This window comes from Myotis lucifugus, unplaced genomic scaffold (assembly GCF_000147115.1).
Source record: "Myotis lucifugus unplaced genomic scaffold, Myoluc2.0 scaffold_151, whole genome shotgun sequence".
NCBI classification, from domain to species: Eukaryota; Metazoa; Chordata; class Mammalia; order Chiroptera; family Vespertilionidae; genus Myotis; species Myotis lucifugus.
In genome coordinates, this window is record NW_005871199.1 from 354,354 (window position 1) to 375,123 (window position 20,770).

Below are 20,770 nucleotides of genomic sequence, written 5' to 3' on the forward strand. Positions count from 1 at the left end.
CCCAGGCATGGCCCTGACTGGGAATCGAACTGTGACCTCCTGGTTTATAGGTCAACGCTCAACCACTGAGCCACGCTGGCCAGGCTGACTGGCTGGCCCTTGAAAGGAGCCGACCCAGTCAATGCCGGCCAACCCCAGGAATTGGTCCGCTCTCCCATCTACCTTCTCTCCGAGGTCCTCTCCAGTTCTGTGGTTTTAGGAATCAACAGATTAACACAAAATCAGACCTCCAGCCTTAATCGCTCTCTGGAATTCAACTCAAATACAGAGATGTCTACTCCACCGGACAACTAAGAGGTACACGAACCCGGCACGTCTAAACTAGACCCTGCACACGCCACCTCGCCCCAGCTCTCTCGACCTCACAAATCACATCACTACCTACCCAGTGGCTCAGGGCAAGTTCCTCTCTCTCCCTGGCTTCCCTACATCAGACTCATCAGCAAGCCAAGCCACCTCTTCTTCCAAAACACACCAGAACCCACAGACTCCTCCCTATGCGTATCTGCCGCCAGGATACAAGCCATTGCCACCGCGTCCCAGGACCATAGCAACAGTGTCCACAGAGTTCCTGCTGCCACACCGGCCCCAGAACCCGGTCGCCACCCAGCAGATACGATCTTTCACAAACGAAAATTCACTTCACATGACTCCCCGATTAAACCCTTCCAACCTCTTCCCATTGTGCTTGAACGTAAAACCCAGCCTCTGGGGCTCCTCGAGGGTGCCATGACCCTCCTTCCCACTGGGCTCCTCCCTGCCCTCTGCCCCTCCTCCCGCCGCATCACACCCTGGGGCCTTTGCAGGTTTTGTGGCTTGAAATTAAATGTTCTTCCTATCTTTGCAGGAAGGGCTCTGATCTGTCCATTCAGATCGCAGGTGAGACGCCACTTCCTCACGAAGAGGCCCCCCTGAAAACCATCTAAAGAAGTGAGCCCCCCCACATTCATCACAGCAGCTTATTTTAATTAGTGCGTAGGGCTGGCATTTTCTTATTTATCGGTTATTGTAGGTCTCTTCCCACTGGAACATAAATATCATGAGAATAAGAATCACATTTGTCTTCTGACAATTACACGGAGGTAGCCCGGGGCCTAGAACGCTCCCCAGTGCCTATTAAGCCCTCAGTAAACAGATGTTGGGTGAATGGATGGATGGGGTGGGTGGCTGGATTAATGGAAGGGATACAAGGAGGAGAATAAGAGAGCGGGAGGGCGGGAGAGAGGAAGAAAGGAAGGAAGGAGAAGTTATGGACTCCTGGGGCAAGTTATTAACTCAATCAGCCTCGGCTTCCTCTTCTCCTCCATGAGTCACATCGGCACTGACGTGAAGATGTACTTGGGCTCGTGTTGGTTCAGGACACGACATGAAGAAGGTGCTTAACAGGTAGGAGCGGGATGAGAATATGGCCAGAGGTGCACGTCGCCCAGAAACAAGCCTCAGATGCCAGGGTGCGCGTGTCACCAAGGCGGCCCCCCAGGAGCGACAGAGAGCGGGGCAGCATCTCAATCTCTGCCAAACCGGACGGTTTAAATTAAATTCCATCGCTGCTACGAGCACAGGGACCCTCATGCCCAGAGCAATCCACTCCTGGTTCCAGAACTGACAGGGCTCCTTCACTGTGGGCTGGTGACTTGCTCCTCATCTGCAGGACGGGAGAGTAACAGCACCGGCTGCTGTGACTGAGTTCGCACAGCAACGCCCTTCGCAAGAAGCCTGCAGAGCGAGCCCTCCGCAGCGGCTAACTCCCTGTCAACCACGGAGACCAGTCCGATCTGCATGGGGAACCTTCGGCCCCACCTGTGCACCTGCAGCAAGACAAGGTGACTGTGCAAACACCTGCCCCCCAGCCAAGCACAGGTGACTGTTTATTTAAAATCTCTTAAGACAGCCCCGAGAACCAACCCCGAGAACCAATTCTCAGTGGCGGCTTCAAGCTAAAAATCATCATCAATATGTAAACGTGTTAAGCCGTTCTTGTCTAATGATTACTCCCTAATGATTTCAGCGATAAATATAACAAGCCTTTTTTGACAGTTTGTGAAATTAAGTTTCAGAGGAAAAATATGCTATTATCATCCAGCCACCGTAGCATGTCGCCCAGAAACAAGCCTCAGATGCCAGGGTGCGCGTGTCACCAAGGTGGCCCCCCGGGAGCGACAGAGAGCGGGCGGCATCTCAATCTCTGCCAAACCGGACGGTTTAAATTAAGTTCCATCGCTGCTACCAGCACAGGGACCCTCATGCCCAGAGCAATCACCGGCTGTGAACGGCCGCTTTACTTTGTTCTGGGCACTGCTACCAGCTGGCCAAGTGTCCTAAGGGGCAGCAGACTCCAGAGCGATGCCGGCGAGTCTGAGCAGTGGGAGGGAAGACACCGGGCACACAAAGGTCAGTAGCCAGAAAGCACTGGGGTCGATGGGGGGTCCATTGGTTCCCCGACACTAGGGGCTGGGGAACAATTGGCCCTGCGGACCCATGGGCCCGCCCCCCACACACACCATAAGGCCCGCAAAATCATTCGGTCTGGCCCTGCCAAGGCATTAGGAGCTCATTAAATGTGTGACCGAACAGAGCAGGCTGATTTCTAAGCTGATAATTTTGTGTGGCCCGAGAGTGATGTTACGCGGTAAATATCCAAATGGCCCTTTGGCGGAAACCAGGTTCCCCACCCCTGCCCGACACACACCAGGGAGAAGCCCTCGGTCCACTGCTCAGCAGGGGCGCAGGCCTCCCCCGGAGCAGTGGCAGCTTCCCTGCCCGCGGCCTCTGGGTTGACTGCTGCTGGTCACTCGGGCCATGGGCTCTGAGGGCCTCTCACCACCGAGGGAACCGCACCAGGCCACCGGAAGGGCGCGTCTTGGTGGAAATGTGACATGTACAGCGTGAGCCCTCAACAGCTTTCCTCTCGCCCAGGTTATGCACTCTGTGCTTCCGCTATGGGCCAGGCACCGAGCGACAAAGGCGAATGACGCAGACCCCGTTCTCAGGAAGCCCACGTTCAGTCGCCCCACAAATATTTATAAAATGCGTACATTTCGCTGAACCGGTTTGGCTCAGTGGATAGAGCGTTGGCCCGCGGACTCAAGGGTCCCAGGTTCGATTCCGGTCAAGGGCATGTACCCTGGTTGCGGGCACATCCCCAATGGGGGGTGTGCAGGAGGCAGCTGATGGATGTTTCTCTCTCATCGATGTTTCTAACTCTCTATCCCTCTCCCTTCTTCTCTGTAAAAAATCAATAAAATATATATTTTAAAAAATGCGTACATTCCAAACACTGCCATTAGGTGCTCGCACTTGGATGGAGGCAGCAGACAGTGTACAAACAGGTATACCCACCACCAGGGGCCACAAGGGCAATGCAGCAGCACAGGCGAGGGGCAGGGATGAAGGGTGTGGGAGGAGAGGTGGGGTGACAGCTAAACAGGACCTGAATGAAGTGACAAAGCCAGCCCCGCAGACACCTGGGAAAGAGCCTGTGGGCTGAAGGCGGCGGGTCCAAGGCCAAGGTGGGCATGAGCTGGGCGTGTCTGCAGAACAGCACTGGGGCGGGCCTGACAAGACACTTTCATTCTTACCTGGGGCACCTGTGACAGGTCTTCCTGCGTCCACTCTGGTCCCTGGAAGCTATTCTACAGGGCCCCTTTAAAACTTACATCCCGGTGAATGGCTGGACAAATAGTGACACGTCCATACCACAGAATACCACTGAGCAATGAAAAGCGAACTGCTGATGGTGCAACCGCACGGGTGAATCTCTTTGACATTCCGCCGAGCGGAAGCAGCCAGACAGAGATGCACATACAGCAGGATTCCACGGACACAAAACTCTAGACAACGCTCATCTGACACGACAGAGAGCAGATGGACGTTGCCAGGGACGTGAAGGGGGACTGCTGATTGGGAAAACACAGGAGAACCTGGTGGGTGATTAAAATGTTCTAGATTGGGTTGTGGTAGTGGTTATGTGGCTTCGTACTGTAAACCCTGAGGACTAAGAAGGGCTCCTGGTGGTTACTTGGTCTTAAAAAAACAACAGAGCCCAGCAGCCACTTCTGCACAGAGGCCTCTCATGCAAACAGCACTTCCCAGAGAAGGCTCTGGGCTGAACTGCCCGTGTCCACTGAAGGGCCTGCCTGCACGGTACTTCTGACCTCTGAGCCAGCCCTTAAAAGTTCTTGGAATCCTATTTCAACCAATAGGACTGAGGCTTTCCCCATCCAATGGGAGCTGCACAGCTCCAACCCATCAGGGGCAGTTCTATTCTGACCAATCAGGGACGAGGGGCCAGGAATTCTGGCTATAAGCCAGCTCCTCTCTGGCTCTGGGGGTGCCCATTTTCCACCTAAGACTGAAAACTGGGTTTACTGGCTGAAGATGGTTCCGAGAGGGCAGCGTGGAGCCGACCTGCAGACCGTGGCGGGCGGAGTGGGACAGACTGGGGCAGACACTGCAGAGTGGGCCATGGCAGAGTGGAGCTGCCCAGCTGGAGAGGCTGGTCCCAGGACCACTGGCTGGGGCAGCCGCACTGCCACCCTGCAGCATGGTGGAGCTGTCTGCACAGCAGCGGCCATGCTGCACTAACGCAGAGCTGTTTACACCCAAATTTCCTTCTTCACTGCACCCCAAATTGTGCATTCCTGTTGGTTTTTGAATTGGCACCAACGACCATCTGCTGACATGACATATGTCAAAATTCATCAAACTTTATGAAGCCATACTTCACTAGTGTGCTTAATACTTCAATTAAGTTGGTGTTTTAATGTAAATTGGTTAATTCTGGTTACCTTGCTTCCTGCCCAAACTCTCTCTTTTTTTTATTCCTCACCCAAGGATATTTTTCCATTATTTTTAGAGAAATGGGGAGAGGCAGAGAGAAATATCGATGTGAGAGACACACATTGATTGGCTGCCTCCTGTACCTGCCCCTACCAGAGCCAGGGATCGAGCCTGCAACCGACGTACGTGCCCTTGACCAGAATCGAACCCGGAACCCTTCGATTTGTGCACCGGTGGGGTCCCTTGGCCTGGCCTGCGCCCTCTTGCAATCTGGGACCCACCCTGGCCGGAAAGGGACCGTGAGAGGGCACCAGGGCATGTCTGGTCCATCTCACCCAGTCCCGATTGGCTGGACCCCAACAGCAAGCTAACCTACCGGTCAGAGCATCTGCCCCCTGGTGGTCAGTGCATGTCATAGCGACTGGTCGAATAGTCAAAGGGTCGGAGGGACAATTAGCATATTAGGCTTTTATATAGATGTAAACATCAATCACAGATGAATTAAGTTATGTATTATGATTGATCGTTTTCATTCTTACACAATCTTTGCCCCAGGAATTAACTGCTTTTTCCTCCCTCCATTTACTACTTGGATCTTCTTAAATCTCTGGCTCAGTTTTCCCACCCACCAATAGCTCTTTATCAGACCTCTCCACTCAATTTTCCATTTTTCTTCATGCAACTATAATCCTACAGTCTCACACCTTCCTGCTCTGTCCTGGACTGGCTGCTGCACAACTCTCTACCCCTCTGTCATCATCTCGGAAGTCTCAGACCCCTCTCCTGGGTTGGATCTCCTAGATCACCTGGTTGTTTAGCTTACTGCTCCATTTTATTGGAGCACATCCCTCTGTAGCTTTCTGAGAACAGGTACATGAGGGATATATTTCTGAGATTCTACAGTTCTTTTTTTTAAGAGAGAATGGATTTGTGGTTGGACATCATCTTCCCGCAGAATTCAATGACACCACACAATTCCATACCCTTCCATGTAGATTCTCATTCTGAAGCTTTATCCCAGAATTCTAAAATACTTCTATAATGTGCCCTGGTGTCCATTTTTATTTTCCTGTCACTTATCCTGGGCACTCATTGGTGGTTCTCACTCTGGAAACTCATATTCTTTACTCCTGAGAGAGTGGATGCCACTTGATACTTTCTCCCTCGTGTTGACCTGAACTATTCCTGGACGTGTATGTTGCACTGCTGAAGCTGATTCCCCAATTGTACCTTTTCTCCTCTTGAAAACAGTTTTACTACAAAATATTCCAACTGATAAATCCTCTCCCCAAAAAGCATGATAAAACTTGACACAATCGTGAAAAACAACCATTTCAGGCCCTGGCTGAGTGGCTCACATTTGGCTGGAGTATTGTCCTGGGTTCAATTCCCAGTCAGGGCACATACCTAGGTTGTGAGTTCAATCCCTAGTTGGGAGGCAACTGATTGATGTTTCTTTCTTTCTGTCTACCTATCTCTTCCTCCTTTCCTTCCTTCCTCACTCCCTCTCCCCTTTCTTCTAAAATCATAAAAATATATCCTACAGGGAGGATTAAATACACAAAACAAAAACAAAGACAACCATTTCAGGATTCTGGAAACTGACCAGAAACATACAACAAATGGAGAGTGTCTATTTTTAAAGTTTGCTCAGTGGTTAGGGCGTCGGCCCAGACTCAAGGGTCTCAGGTTCGATTATGGTCAAGGGCATGTACCTCCATTTCAGGCTTGATTCCCAGCCCCCCTCTCTCACATTGATGTTTCTCTCTCTCTCTCTCTCTCTCTCTCTCTCTCTCTCTCTCTCTCCCTCCCTCCCTCTCCCTCCCACTCTCTCTCTAAAAATCAATGGAAAAAAAATATCCTCAGGTGGAGGATTAACAACAACAGAAAGTTTCCCTAATTTCATCCACAGCCCCCCGATGAGGAAGCACCAGCCCCCAGAGCGGAGAGCCTGGAACATGTACCTGCAGCTCCTGGGGCCTCTGGGCCCCGTCAGGGGGCCGCCTGGGAGAGCTTCTGCAGGGATTCACATACAGTTTCCGATCGTGGAAGAGCTTCCCGTTCAGCTCCTGGATCGCAAGCGCCACTCTCTGCACCGAGCCCAGGTCCACGAACGCGAAGCTGCAAGGAGGGACACAGGGCAGCTCTGAACACATCGCGGGACAGAGCTGTGGGAGGCAGACAAGCCCCAACGCAGGTACTCTCCTCCCCTTCCAGCCAGAGGGGGGCGCTGCAGGCACACAAACAAGTCACTGAGGCCCAGGCTTGGGCTGGGCTGAGCAGCAGGGATCAGAAGACGTGTGTGTGTGTGTGTGTGTGTGTGTGTGTGTGTGTGTGTGTGTCTGTGTGTGTGTGCGCGCGCGCGCGCGCGCGCGCCCTGCCCAGTTGCTAGAGCGTGGCTAGAGTGTGGGCCTATGGACTGAAGAGTCCCAGGTTCGATTCCGGTCAAGGGCATGTACCTTGGTTGTGGGCACATCCCCAGTAGGGGGTGTGCAGGAGGCAGCTGATTGGTGTTTCTCTCTCATCGATGTTTCTAACTCTCTATCCCTCTCCCTTCCTCTCTGTAAAAAATCAATAAAATATATTTTTTAAAAAAAGAAGTGTGTGCGTTGACTCTGCCGCTAAACACCATCTGGCTACATAGGGCTTGGGGTTTCTTTCCTACTACTCCCCCCAAAGGTCAAAGCGCTCTTACTGCCCTGAAAATAAGAAAGGGGAAATATGAGTAGGCCCAGTTTCCAGGGGCAACCGAGGCTACGGATGGTCTGGTCATCTACCTCAAGACATAAAACAGAGCAAGGATGTTACAAAAAAATAAATCCAGGCCTCTGGACTCCTAAACCAAGGCTGTGTGGGCCAGACAAGTCCAGGGGGGGCTTCCAGATGTCACTGGGCCAAGTCCCAGTGGGTGTGGGCCTGGGAGCTCAGCGGCCAGTCTGCAATGTCCGTGCATCAGCAGAATGGACCAAAAGGAAAGGAGTCGCTTCCCAAAGAAAACACAGGAAGTGCGGTCATTACCATTTGTAGCCACTCTGGACCCTATGGACACGGAGAGGGTTGAAGTCCTTCAGCAGGTACCGAATTTCCTCCTACAAAGGCGGGGTTTGCAAGAGAAAGAGACCCAGAGACGAAAGTTACAACGGGTTCTCAAGGTTTCAGACCCCCAACCAGCCAATCTGTAACCAGCGGAACACATACTTCATGGAAAGCCTATGGCGTGCTGTGTGTGCCAGGTTTTGTGCTGAGTGATGCAAAATACAGAGGCAAGACAGACATGTCCTTCCTTCAAAGTGAAGCTCATCGGTCCAGCGGGCTACAGACAAGACAGCGAACAGACCAGGGGGCAGAGTGAAGTCTGAGTAAGAGAGGTGCAGGCCAGGGGAGGGCAGGCAGCGTGCTGAGGGACAGGGCTTTTGTCTCCGCTCAGCCTCCCCTCAAGCTGCTCACGCACCTTCTCTGCAAGTCTCCCGCCCACTTTCCTCGTGGTAGCCTGGCCTCCGCTGCGCCCAGGGCTCCGGTCACCTTCCCCCTCTCTGGGCATTTCTCCACACCCGCTCTCAACCCTTCCTCCTCCTCTGCCCTCCGGCTGCCTCCCTTCCCAGTGGCTACTCCTTCCACTGGGCTAGCGAGGGCCCCTCATTCCACATACATACCACCCCCTTTCTTTGAGCTAACGTCTCCAGGACCCTGATGGCCTTCTGAGCTACACCCTACCTTTCCTCTTTTCTGCCACATCATCTCCTCCTAACGCCTCTGTGTCCTCTCTGCCCACTCCTTCCTAACTGCCTGCAGTCTGGCTCCTGCCCTGCTAAAAATGCTTTCTTTTTTTTTTAATTTTGCTTTTTTGTTTGTTTTGTTAGTCCTCACCATGAGGGAGTGGAAAGGAGGGAGGGAGGGAGGGAGGGAGAGAGAAGCATCTATGTGAGAGAGTCACATGGATAATTGCATCCCGCACACCGGGCAGGACCAAACATGTAACCCAGGTACATGCCCTTGACTGAGAATTGAATCCACGGTGCACAGGCCAACACTCTAACCACTGAGCACACCAGCCAGGACGAAAGGCTTTCTTTACGGTGCCCGATGTCTCCCACTGCCCACCGGGGAGCGTGCTGCAGGCCTCCGCTCAACTCCTACTTTCGCCTCTCCTCACAGCCTCCTTCCTGCTTCCCTCCCAGCACACTGCACTTGGAAATTCCACAACTGTGATAAAAAAACATTTTTTACCTAGGAAATTCTATTTTGGAAAAAATGTGTGACATTTATACAATCTTCTTTTAAAAGCAGCTTTTACCAATCTAAAGTCACTTTGTTGGGTGAGGAAATTAGACATACATTATGTATAACTCATTTTTCTCAGTCTTCATGTTTATATTACATTTAAATTCAAATTTTCTAATTTGCTTTTACTTTTAAATATTTAATGTTTATTACACATGAATCTACAAGATGCTGAGCAACATGCAATTTGTCAGGACAAGCAATATGTGCTTAGCATTTTCAGTTTATAAGGCACCTTCACCAACCTTATTCCATTTGATCTTTAAAATTATGCCCTGACTGGTTTGGCTCAGTGGATAAAGAGTCGGCCTGCAGACTCAAGGGTCCCGGGTTCGATTCCGGTCAAGGGTATGTACCTTGGTTGCGTGCACATCCCCAGTGGGGAGTGTGCAGGAGGCAGCTGATCGATGTTTCTCTCTCATCGATGTTTCTAACTCTCTATTCCTCTCCCCTCCTCTCTGTAAAAAATCAATTAAAAATATTTCTATAAAATTACCCTGTAAAGTACACATTATTATTGTCCTCATTCTCAGAAGCATATAATAAAGATCAGAGAGGCTAAGTGACTTCCCTAAGACTACACAGCCAATGTAGAGTCAGGATTTGAACCCAGGGATTCTAACTTCAAATCCTACATTCTTTTCATTCTCTGCAAAACCTCAGCTGTCTTCTTTTTAGGTTTTACCAATTATTAGAGTAGAAAACTACTTCATATTTTTGTATCTTCTTTAGCAGGTGTCAGGAAACCACAGCCTCAAGCCAAACCCAACCTACCACCTTTTTCTCAATAAAGTTTTATTGGAACACAGCCACACACGTTCGTTTACTTATTGTCTAGGCTGCTTTCAGGCTACTACCCCAGAGGAGAGCATTTGCGACAGAGGTACATGATCTGCAAAGCATAAAATATTTACTATCTGACTCTTCGCGGAGAAAGTCCGCCAAGCCCGGCTCCCTGGCGATGGTTCTCAGTGCTGACTGCAAATGAGATTCTGCTGGACAGTTACTTTTCTTTGGGGTTGGGATTAAAGCATCAATATTTTTTAAAAGCTCCCCAGATGGTTTTAATGTGCAGCCAAGGTCAAAAATTACTGTTCAATGGTATCGAGCAGATACAGGAAGTACCACTTTTCAGAAAATGTGCCTGAGGGTGAGAGGAGAGAAAAACCACCACCACACACACACACACACACACGCACACACACAAAGGCAAAATACAAAACCCTGCCAACATCTTTCCATCCATTGGGACTTCAACCAATGCTCTCAGTGAGGCCGGCCCATCAGCAAATGCTGTTACTGTTAACAGTTGTCATTAGGGACTCCTGAAACCTGAAGACATGCCCTAACTATGACTTTCTGCCCCTTATACGGTAGTTGTCCCCCCTTATCCACGGATGTGTATTCCAAGACCCACAGTGGATGAACTGCAGACAGTACCAAACCCTATATACTATACTGTTTTTTCCTATACATACATCTACTCTAATAAAAGCCCATGTGGTCATCACGCCCTCACACCGTGATGCCCTCACGCCGTAACAATCCATCACCAGGAGGCTGCGTGCGAGGTGAGGTACTCGGGTGGGCGGGGACTTGACGCAGTGTGTGTGCAGTGCGGAGGCGGGACCCCCGGCTCCGGCCTACCTCTTTGGGGCAATCCATCGAGGAGCCCTGGGTGGGTGGGCTGGGCCTACCTCTTTGGGGAGATCGATCGCGGGGCTCCTGCACTATGAGAGGGCACAGGCCAGGCTGGGGAACCCCTCCCCCCCCCAGTGCACGAATTTCATGCACCGGGCCTCTAGTACCTATAATGAAGTCTAATCTATAATTAAGCATAATAAGAGATTAACATATAGCCCGGTTGGCGTGGCTCAGTGGTCGAGTGTCCACCTAGGAACCAGGAGGTCACAATTCAATTCCCAGCTGGGGCATGTGCCCAGGCTGCAGTCTCAATTCCCAGTAGGAGACATGCAGGAGGCAGCTGATCAATGATTCTCTCTCATCATTGAAGTTTCTATCTCTCTCTCCCTCTCTGAAATCAATAAAAATATATATTTTTAGAAAAGATTAACATTTACTACTATAATAGAACAATTATAACAATATACTGTAACAACAGACACACAAATGGCCAATAAACACATGAGCAGATGCTCATTACTTAAGGCAGCGGTTCTCAACCTGTGGGCTGTGACCCCTTTGGGGGTCAAACGACCCTTTCACAGGGGTCGCCTAAGACCATCGGAAAACACATATATAATTACATATTGTTTTTGTGATTAATCACTATGCTTTAATTATGTTCAATTTGTAACAATGAAAATACATCCTGCATATCAGATATTTACATGACGATTCATAACAGTAGCAAAATTACAGTTATGAAGTAGCAACGAAAATAATGTTATGGTTGGGGGTCACCACAACATGAGGAACTGTATTGAAGGGTCGCGGCATTAGGAAGGTTGAGAACCACTGACTTAAGGAAATCAAAACCACAATGAGATACCACTTCACAGCCACTAGATGGCTACAGTAAAAAAGACAGCTTTTGGCGAGAAAGTGGAGAAATTGGAACGCTCATACATTGCTGGTGCCACTGTAAAATGGAACAACTGTTTGGAAAACAGTTTGGTAGGTCCTCAAAAAGTTAACCATAGAGCTATCATGTGAGCCAGTAATGCCACTCCTGAGTATATACCCAAGAGAAATGAAACCTATGTTCACACAAAAGCTTGTACACCCATGTTCAGAGCAGCATTACGCCTAACAGCCAAAAAGTGGAAACAGCCCCAATGACATTGAATGACGAGTTGATAAACAAACTGTGGTATATCCACGTAATAAAATATCATCAGTCATAAAAAGGAGTGAGGTGCTGAGATGTGCTATAACGTGGATGGACCCGGAAACATGCTACCTGAAGGAAAACACAACATGCCACAGGTTGCATGATTTCATTTCTGTGAGATGTCCAAACAGGCAAATCCACAGAGACAGGAAGTAATTCATGGTTTCCAGGGACTGGGAGGAAGAGGAAGGGCTAATGGGTACGGGATTTATTTGGGAGAAAATGAAAATGTTCTTGAATTCAGATGTTGGCACAACCTTGTGCGTATACTAAAAGCCACTGAAATGGAATGTGATTTATATCTCAGTTTTTAAAAATGTTAATACAATGAAAAAAGATGCTGGCTACTAACTGTGATGAGTAACAAATCATCCTGCATCTCTGACCCACAACTTGCATCTTCTACCAACAGCCATGAGACGGCTACAGGCTAATTTGTTGGTTTGCAAGGAGAGTCAAGTCACAGTTCTCAACAGGACATTTAGGAATTCTTTCTAGAATCCGACCCCGTTAGCTGAAGTCTTTTCTCGGAGGCTGGGCTGAGTCCACAGGTCTGTGGGAGAGGCTGTTTGTTTCCTGTGGAAGGGATGGGGGCCAAAGGCCAGGTGCTAGGCTTTGAAGTAGGCTCTGCTCCAAAACAGGGTGCACTGGTGCCTCGGAGAGGAGCGATAGAAATCCTCGGACAGTTCTGCCTTCAAGCATTAAGAGGGTTTTTATTGCCCTAACCGGTTTGGCTCAGTGAATAGAGCGTCGGCCTGCGGACTGAAGGGTCCCAGGTTCGATTCCTGTCAAGGGCATGTACCTTGGTTGCGGGCACATCCCCAGTAGGGGGTGTGCAAGAGGCAGCTGATCGATGTTTCTAACTCTCTATCCCTTTCCCTTCCTCTCTGTAAAAAATCAATAAAATATATATATATAAAAGAGGGTTTTTATTTTGAAGGCTGCCTTCACCAGGCCTTGCCTCTTGGCACCTTGCCTCCCCCGACCAGACCACCCACCGCAGGACCTGCCTGCAGGGGCTCCTGTCCCCTGCTGCTGTCCAGTAGCAGGTTCTGCCCGCTAAGAAGAGGAAGGGGAATCAGGTGCCAAGAATCCCCCACCCACCCCTCTGATTGAATATGATTTCATTTATTGGGTCAACAGAAATGACTCCGTTCTGTGTTCCAATATCATTTTCGTCTCTCTTTGTCAGATTAAAAAAAAAACAAACCCATAATAGATCCACTTTTATTATGGGCGAGTTATTTACATGTCTTATCGATTATGTGGTTTGGTACTTGGGGGCAACTAGATATGGATTCAGCTCTTGGCTGACCTCACTAGGTCTGTGTGCTTGGGCCTCTCACAGAACTTGGCAGCCCCACCTCCAGGGTGAAGGGAACACCCACTGCCCAGAGTTATTACACGAACTTGACAAAACCACACGAATGAAGCATTTAGCCTATTTCCTGGCGCATGCCTGGTAATTAAAATATAGTAAGTGGTGTGAAAGGAATAAAATACAGCCTGGGCAGAGAGGACTGAGTGTCACTGACTGGCAAGGGGGAACGGAGAACAGGGAGTGTTTGAAGATGTTTAGCTTGCAGCAGGGGCCCCACAAGGATGATTTCTCTCATCCTCCCACATCTGAGCTCCTTGAGGGTCAAGACTCGGCTATGTCTCTAAGGTGCTTGCTCAACTTCAAGCACGTTAATTTGCATATAGTAGATGCTCCCCCAAAAAGTCAGGGGATGCTTCAATTCAGGAGATTACGCTTCCATTTTCCTTCCCTCTGAACTTCAGATGCACTTATTACAAATTTTAAATACTTGTGTGATTCTATAATTATTTCAGGTTTGTTCACTCGGCCTCCCCAAATAGACAGTGAAATCCCTGGGTTCAAAAATCCTCATGCTAACATTCTACTCTCTAAGTGTCACAGCCACCGACTCCCCGGGTCCGTTCCCAAGTGAACTGGGTGCAGGTTTTGGCTGAGACCCGACCGCTCCCCGTGCCCAAAGGATGGGCACCTGAACCCCAATGAGACCCCTCCCTGAAAACAAGCCGCCTCGCTGCAGCCCCTCCGTCCACCCAGAGCAGTGAGTGGGGTGACCAGCCGTCCAGGTTCACGTGGGAGGAGTGGGGACGAACCCCCGCAGGAGGCTACAACCGGGAAAGTCCAAGGCAAACGGGGAGGAGTTGGTCAGCCCAGTCACCACCACCTGTGACTGCCTGCACACTCATCGCTCTAAAATGTCTTTAAAGCTGGTGACATTCAGCTGCTGGCCGATTAATGTCCCATGGGGGAGCCCGAAAAGGAGAAGCAGTGGAACGGAGAGTACCTCAGAGATGTCCGGAGGAAGGTTGCCAACATACACCTCGGTCTCCCTCTTCTTGAACCCTAAGAAGAAAAACAGCATTAAGAAGGCAGGTGTAGCCGAAACCGGTTTGGCTCAGTGGATAGAGCGTCGGCCTGCGGACTGAAAGGTCCCAGGTTCGATTCCGGTCAAGGGCATGTACCTGGGTTGCGGGCACAACCCCAGTGGGAGATGTGCAGGAGGCAGCTGATGGATGTTTCTCTCCCATCGATGTTTCTAACTATCTATCTCTCTCCCTTCCTCTCTGTAAAAAATCAATAAAATATATTAAAAAAAAGAAGGCAGGTGTAAAGTGAGAAGATTCAAAGGAGGGGAAGCATGTAATAAGTGACACATTTTCTTCAATGTGAAAAACACCCCCCCTACAAGCATCCCTCCCCTCGGGAGCAATGATTGGCTACACTGCAGCCAGCCGCTCGGCAAGCACTTGTCATTGCTAAGAGGCCCGGGGAAAAGTGCTGGCCGAGGACATCACTGCCTCCAAGGCGGCAGCTCGCTCTGTGGGGGAAGGGTCACCAGTATCCCTGGAAGCCAGTGCTTCCAATGAGATGTTATGAAGTGTCTGGGTCCAGGGGGTTGCATTTCAGAGTTAACATGAAGCAGGGGTGGGGGGAAAGGAATCCGGGCAGAGGAACCAGCACGTGCAGAGGCAGGGAGCTATGAAAAGGCCTGGCGCCCGGGGGCAGCTGCATGTGGTTGGGAACAGCTAGCCGCACGTGCATGGGGGTGAACGTGAGAGAGGAGGCCAGGCCACATGGGGAAATCCGCTGGCTCCAAGGAGTAGAAGGTTTTCACCAGAGAGGTGACGCCAACAGCTGGGTTTTAGAAAGACCGCTCTGGAGACAGGGGAGGGTGAAATGGAAGAAGGTCAGCATTAAAGAGAAGCACGGAGTTAGCAGCAAACGCAACAGTGACCGGGGCTTGGGCCACGGCAGCAGCAGGGGGACGCATCAGCCATGTACACGGAAAGGTGGTGGCTGACGGGAGCAAGGGCAAGATCTAGGTGGGCCCCAAGTTCATGCAGGAACAGAAACCGAGGAGATGAAATAAGGTCCACGTATAGACGGAGGGTCCCAGCACCAGCCGAGCCCCCAGGCTAACTCACGCAGAGGCCTCTGCTCCTCCAGCACTCCCTTCTTCCCCAACGGTTCCGGTTCCGCCGAGGGTCGGTCACTGCTGCCCCAGAACCTATCAAAACAGGTCTCAGTGTCTCACCTCCCAGGCCCGAACGCCAACAAAAGTTTGGGCATCCGTCCCCAACCCCCACCCCCTTTCTGAGGGTTTCCCTTCCCCCCCAGACTCAGGTTCCAAACCAGGAAGCCCTGCACCGGACCTTTGTCATTGCTAATCAACAGGCAAGAAATGGTGGGGGTGACCCCTAAGCTCCGGGCACTGCGAGCAGGAAGAGAAGGAAGAGAAGGCTCTGAGGAAGGAGGCTTGTTTGTCACAAAAGGAAGTGACTTACATGCTGCAGTTTCTTCCCAACAGGATCTGCTGCAAAGCCAAGCAGCCGCGGTCAGAGGCGTGTCAGGAACCTCCACCAGCACTTAACTACTGAGCAGGTGCTGCGGCAGCCCCCAAGGGGGTCCGCGTACCAACCCCCAGCACCTATGAAGGAGTCCAGTCACCAATTCCAATGTGGGGTCCCCACACCACCAAGCAATGCTCCGGACACCAGCTGGCGTCCAGCTCCTCTACTCAGTTCTAACACCATCTACCTGGAAGGAGTGGGAGATTCCGTGGGCGAAGGGCTATGGTTATCAGCTGTGCTTCTGACCGGAGGTTCCCAAGACCTCCTCCCCTGGTTCGCTCCATTTGCTAGAGCGGCTCACAGCTTTGAGCAGCCAGGTGGGAGAGGGGCATAAGGCAAGGTACGGGGGAAGGGTACAGAGCTTGCAGGCCCTCCAGGGGAGCCGCTCTCCCCAAACCTCCCCTTGCTCACCAGCCCAGAAGCCCTCCGCACCCTGTCCTTTGGGTTTCTATGGGCCTCGTTACACAGGCAAGACTGAGCACTGGCAACTGGTTCAACCTCCAGCTTTTTTTCCCCTCCTCAGAGGAGGGGCAGAAAGAGGGGTGAACTAAGGGAAAACTGCACCCCTCTAATCATCTGGGTGGGTCCCCTGCCAACCAGCCCCCTTCCTCAGGGGCTTTCCAAAGTCACTCCATTCACATAACAGAAGATACCTTCATTGCTCTCCTCACTTAGGCAATTCCAAAGGGTTTAGAACAGAGCATTTTGAAAAACCCTAACTTAACTCTGATGCCGTGTCACATATAGAAAATTTTTGATATTTGCAACCATAGTAAAACAAAGACTTATATTTTTGATATTTATTTTATATATTTAAATGCCATTTAACAAAGAAAAATCAACCAAAAAAATGAGTTCGCATGTCACCTCTGACACGCGTGTCATAGGTTCGCCATCACTGCTCTAAAGGCTGGAAAAGGCAAAGAAACGGTTCTCCCCTTCAGCCTCCAGAAGGAACGCAGCCCTGCTGACACCTGGATTTAGCCCAGGGAGACATGTCAGACTTCTCACCCACAGAGCGGGAGTTTTGTTTTTTTGTGTGTGTGTTTTTTTTTAAATATATTTTATTGATTTTTTACAGAGAGGAAGGGAGAGGGATAGAGAGTTAGAAACATCGATGAGAGAGAAACATCGACCAGCTGCCTCCTGCACACCCCCTACTGGGGATATGCCCACAACCAAGGTACATGCCCTTGACCGGAATCAAACCTGGGACCTTTCAGTCCGCAGGCCGACGCTCTATCCACTGAGCCAAACTGGTTAGGGCGGGAGTTTTGTTTTTGTGAAACCACTAAACAAGTGGAAATTTGTTATAACAGCAAATAGAAAATAGTTACCACGAGCAAATTTAAAACCACATCCATCTTGCCCTGGCCAGTGTGGGTAAGTGGTTAGAGCATCTGCCCACGCACTGAAGGGTCTCAGGTTCATTTCTCAGTCAAGGGCATGTACCTGGGTTGCAGGTTTGATCCCTGATCCCAGTCAGGGCAAGTATGGAAGGCAACCAATCGGATGTGTCTCTCTCACATCAATGTTTTTCTCTCTTCCTCTCTTCCTCCCTCCCTCCCTCCCTCCTACCAGTAATCAATGGGAAAAAAACAATATCCTCAAGTGAGGATTAACAAACAAACACATTTAAAAACCACACCCACCTCCGCACGGTGGTCTGCGTGTGGCTGGCACGGGGCCTTTGGCTTGTAGAGATGTGGTTCAGAGTCCAGCCCAGAGCCCTGGGCACATTTTATCTGTCAAATGAGCCCTATGCCCCCCATCACCAGGGTGAGGGGCAGTGCTGTGCTTAAAGCTCAATAAGTGGTGGCCTTTGGCTTTCATTTTAGGCATTCCGCCGGCCCTTTCCTATGACCCTGTGGAGTGCTGACTTCTCACTTTACAGTGAAGGAAGCCTTGGTTCTTTTCCTACAGATACGACGGCTGTGAACCTCATAGTAAAGGGTTTTCTTCTTTCCTTTACTTAAAACGTTTAATTAAAACATGACATTTTTAAAGAACGTGGTAACTCTCTAACTGTTCCCAGCTGTAGCAGGAAACCACAGCTTTAGCTGCAACTGTCTTTAAATAGAACTAAACGTGATTAAGATAATTAAAAGACATTGGCAGAGGAAAATAAAAACAGAGAGAGGTTAATGGGCAGAATCAGGGTTGTGGGTGTTTGTCCCAATTTCATGGAACCCCCAGAAAAGTCTACTGGCTTCTGGAACAAGGCAGGCACCAATACCGCCCAAAGACCCAGCACAAATCTGCCAGGTGCTAACAGCTCATATACGTTGCTGTTGCTCACTACTCCTTACTGGAAGCTCTTAAGAGCTGTACATTATTACCCCATTGTACAGAGGAAGTCCTGGAGGCTCAAAAATACAATCATCTGGTAATTTGTTCAAGATAACGATCTATGCTCATTAATGGAGAACCCTGTTTTTGGAATCCAGACAACACCACTCTAAAGGGAGTTTCCACTCTATTGCTTGGCCCGGAGAAATATCTGTGTCTTAAAAAAGACAAAGAATATATAAAGAACCTGTATAATTCAATAACAACATAAAGAAACCAATTAGAAAGTGGACAAACGACCTGATCAACATTTCTCCAAAGCTATACAAGCGGCCAGTAAGCCCACAAAAAGATGCTCAACATCATTAGTCATTAGGGAAATGCAAATCAAAACAATGACAGCCTTGGCCAGTGTAGCTCAGCGGTTAGATCCTCGGCCCTCAGACGAGGGGTCTCCGGTTTGATTGCAATTCCCAGTCAAGGGCACATACCTCCCTTGCAGATTTGATTCCCGGCCCTGGGTCCCAGTCCGGGTGTGAGCAGGAGGCAGCCAGTCAGTGTGTCTCATTTATATTAATGTTTCTCTTTCTCTGTCTCTCCCCCTCCCTTCCACTCTCTCTAAAAATCAATGGAGCCCGGCCCACGTGGCTCAGTGGTTGAGCATCGACCTATAAACCAGGAGGTCACGGTTCGATTCCCGGTCAGGGCACATGCCCGGGCTGTGGGCTCGATCCCCAGTATAGGGCGTGCAGAAGGCAATCAATGATTCTCTCTCATCATTGATGTTTCTCTCTCTCTCTCTCCCTCTCCCTTCTCTGAAATCAATAAAAATATTTTTTAAAAAAATAAAAATTAATGGAAACAATATCCTCAGGTGAGGATTTTAAAACATAATAACCCACAATGACACCACCTCACACTATGATGGCTATAATAAAAAGGACAGACAATAATAATGTGTTGAGGATGTGGAGAATCAGGAACCCTCATATTGCTGGCAGAAATGTAAAATGGTGCAGTCACTTTGCGAAATTAGTTTGGCAGTTTCTCAAACAGTTAAACAGAGAATTCCATATGGCCCAGCAATTCCACTCCGGGGTATCTACTCAAGAGAAACTAAAACGTATGTCCACACAAAGCCTTGTTCACAAATGCTCGCAGCAGCCTTGGTGGGAACATAGCTTCAGAGTGTGACCAACCCAAAGGTCCAACAACTGATGTATGAATGAATCAATCAGATGTGGCATGTCCATACAATGGAATATTATTCAGCAACACAGAAGGAATGAAGTATTGATAAATGCTACCACATAGATGAGTCTCAAAAACGTGATGCTAAAGAAAATAATCCAGACACAAAGACCACATGTTGCATGATTCCACTTACATGCAAAGTCCAAAGTAGACAAATCTGTAGAGATAGAAAGTAGATTAGCGGCTGCCTGGGGTGGGAAGGAGGAGATGGGGACGAGCTGTAACTGCTAAGGAGCACAAGGCTGCCTTCTGAGGTGAGGCGATGCTCTAAAATTAGATGCGATGGTGGCTGTACTGTAAATATATTAAATATTTTAATTGCACACTTAAACCGTGAATTTTATGGTGTGCAAGTTATATCTCAATAACACTTTTTTTTTTAAGTCAAGAAACATTTTCAAAACTGGCTGGTGTAAGCAAGCAAAATCACTCAGTCCCCGTGGCTTGCAGTGAGGATTTAAAACGTATTGTATGAGCCTCTGTGGCACGTTTAGTTTTTTTAAGCTAAAAAAAATGTAATATTGCTTCCAAAAGCAGGGTGGTGGCAGAGGCCTCTTTTAACGGAGAGTGTCCCACAGTTCCGAGCAAAACGCTGCCCACCTGCACAGCTTCAGTCCCGCTGTCCGCTCCCCCCCACCCCACCATTCCCACCAAAACTCTCGGCAGGCGCCCCTTCCGTAACAGTGCACCCCGCCACCTGGAGTGGGAACGGGGGTGCGAGTCCCGCAGCTGCCTCCCACCGCCCGGGTCCCCACCACTCCTCACCCTGCAGCCCGGGGCCTGGAGCCAACGAGCCGCGCCTCTCCCGGGCCCGGCGCGGCCAGCCCACAGCCCCGACGCCGACCCTTGGCGCCTAATCGCTGCGCCCCCCCGCCTCCTCCAAGACCCGCGGGGCGCAGGGCGGGGCGCTCCTCCCGCCACCAATCCCGGGGCGGCGGCCGGGGCGGCGGGAAGAGCCGGTCCTCGAGGCGCGGGGCGGTGCTCGGGGTGGTAACCGCAGGAGCCCCCGCGCTGGAGCGAGCGAGCGCTGCCGGCAACCCCCCCCCATATATACCCCCCCCAAAATAACGTTCCCGGGGGGGCGTGGAGGGAGCGGACCGGCTCGTTGGGCTCCCTGGGGGAGAGGTGGGCTGCTTTTCGGGGTGACGGAAGCACATGGCGCACCCGGAGCGCATTTGCAGGCAGGCCCGGCCGAGCCCCCTGGTCGCAGACCTGGGGGCGCTCCAGTCTCGAGGGCCCCTGGCCGTACGTGCAGAGCGGCAATTCCTCCGAACGAGCACCCCGTACCAGACCTCGAAAAGCTTCTAAACGCTAGCACATAGAATCGTGTTTAGGCTTGTTTGTGCTAGGGTACGTGCAAATGATGTGCTAGCTTTGCTGTGACTAACGATCGTGCAACTTTAATAAGTTAGTATTTATGTATAG

General features: G+C 50.3%; 1 protein-coding gene across 1 annotated transcript in view; it reads right to left on the reverse strand.

Annotated features, from left to right (window-relative positions):
• TDRD10 (tudor domain containing 10) overlaps window positions 1–16,241 on the reverse strand; it is a 22,580-nt gene extending 6,339 nt beyond the window's left edge. The window contains 5 exon segments of the mRNA XM_014461142.2: window positions 6,744–6,900; window positions 7,798–7,868; window positions 14,236–14,294; window positions 15,377–15,459; window positions 15,737–16,241. Coding sequence (XP_014316628.1) covers window positions 6,744–6,900; window positions 7,798–7,868; window positions 14,236–14,294; window positions 15,377–15,459; window positions 15,737–15,738 — 372 coding nt within the window. The 5' untranslated portion in view covers window positions 15,739–16,241.
• Window positions 16,242–20,770: the final 4,529 nt, after the last annotated feature.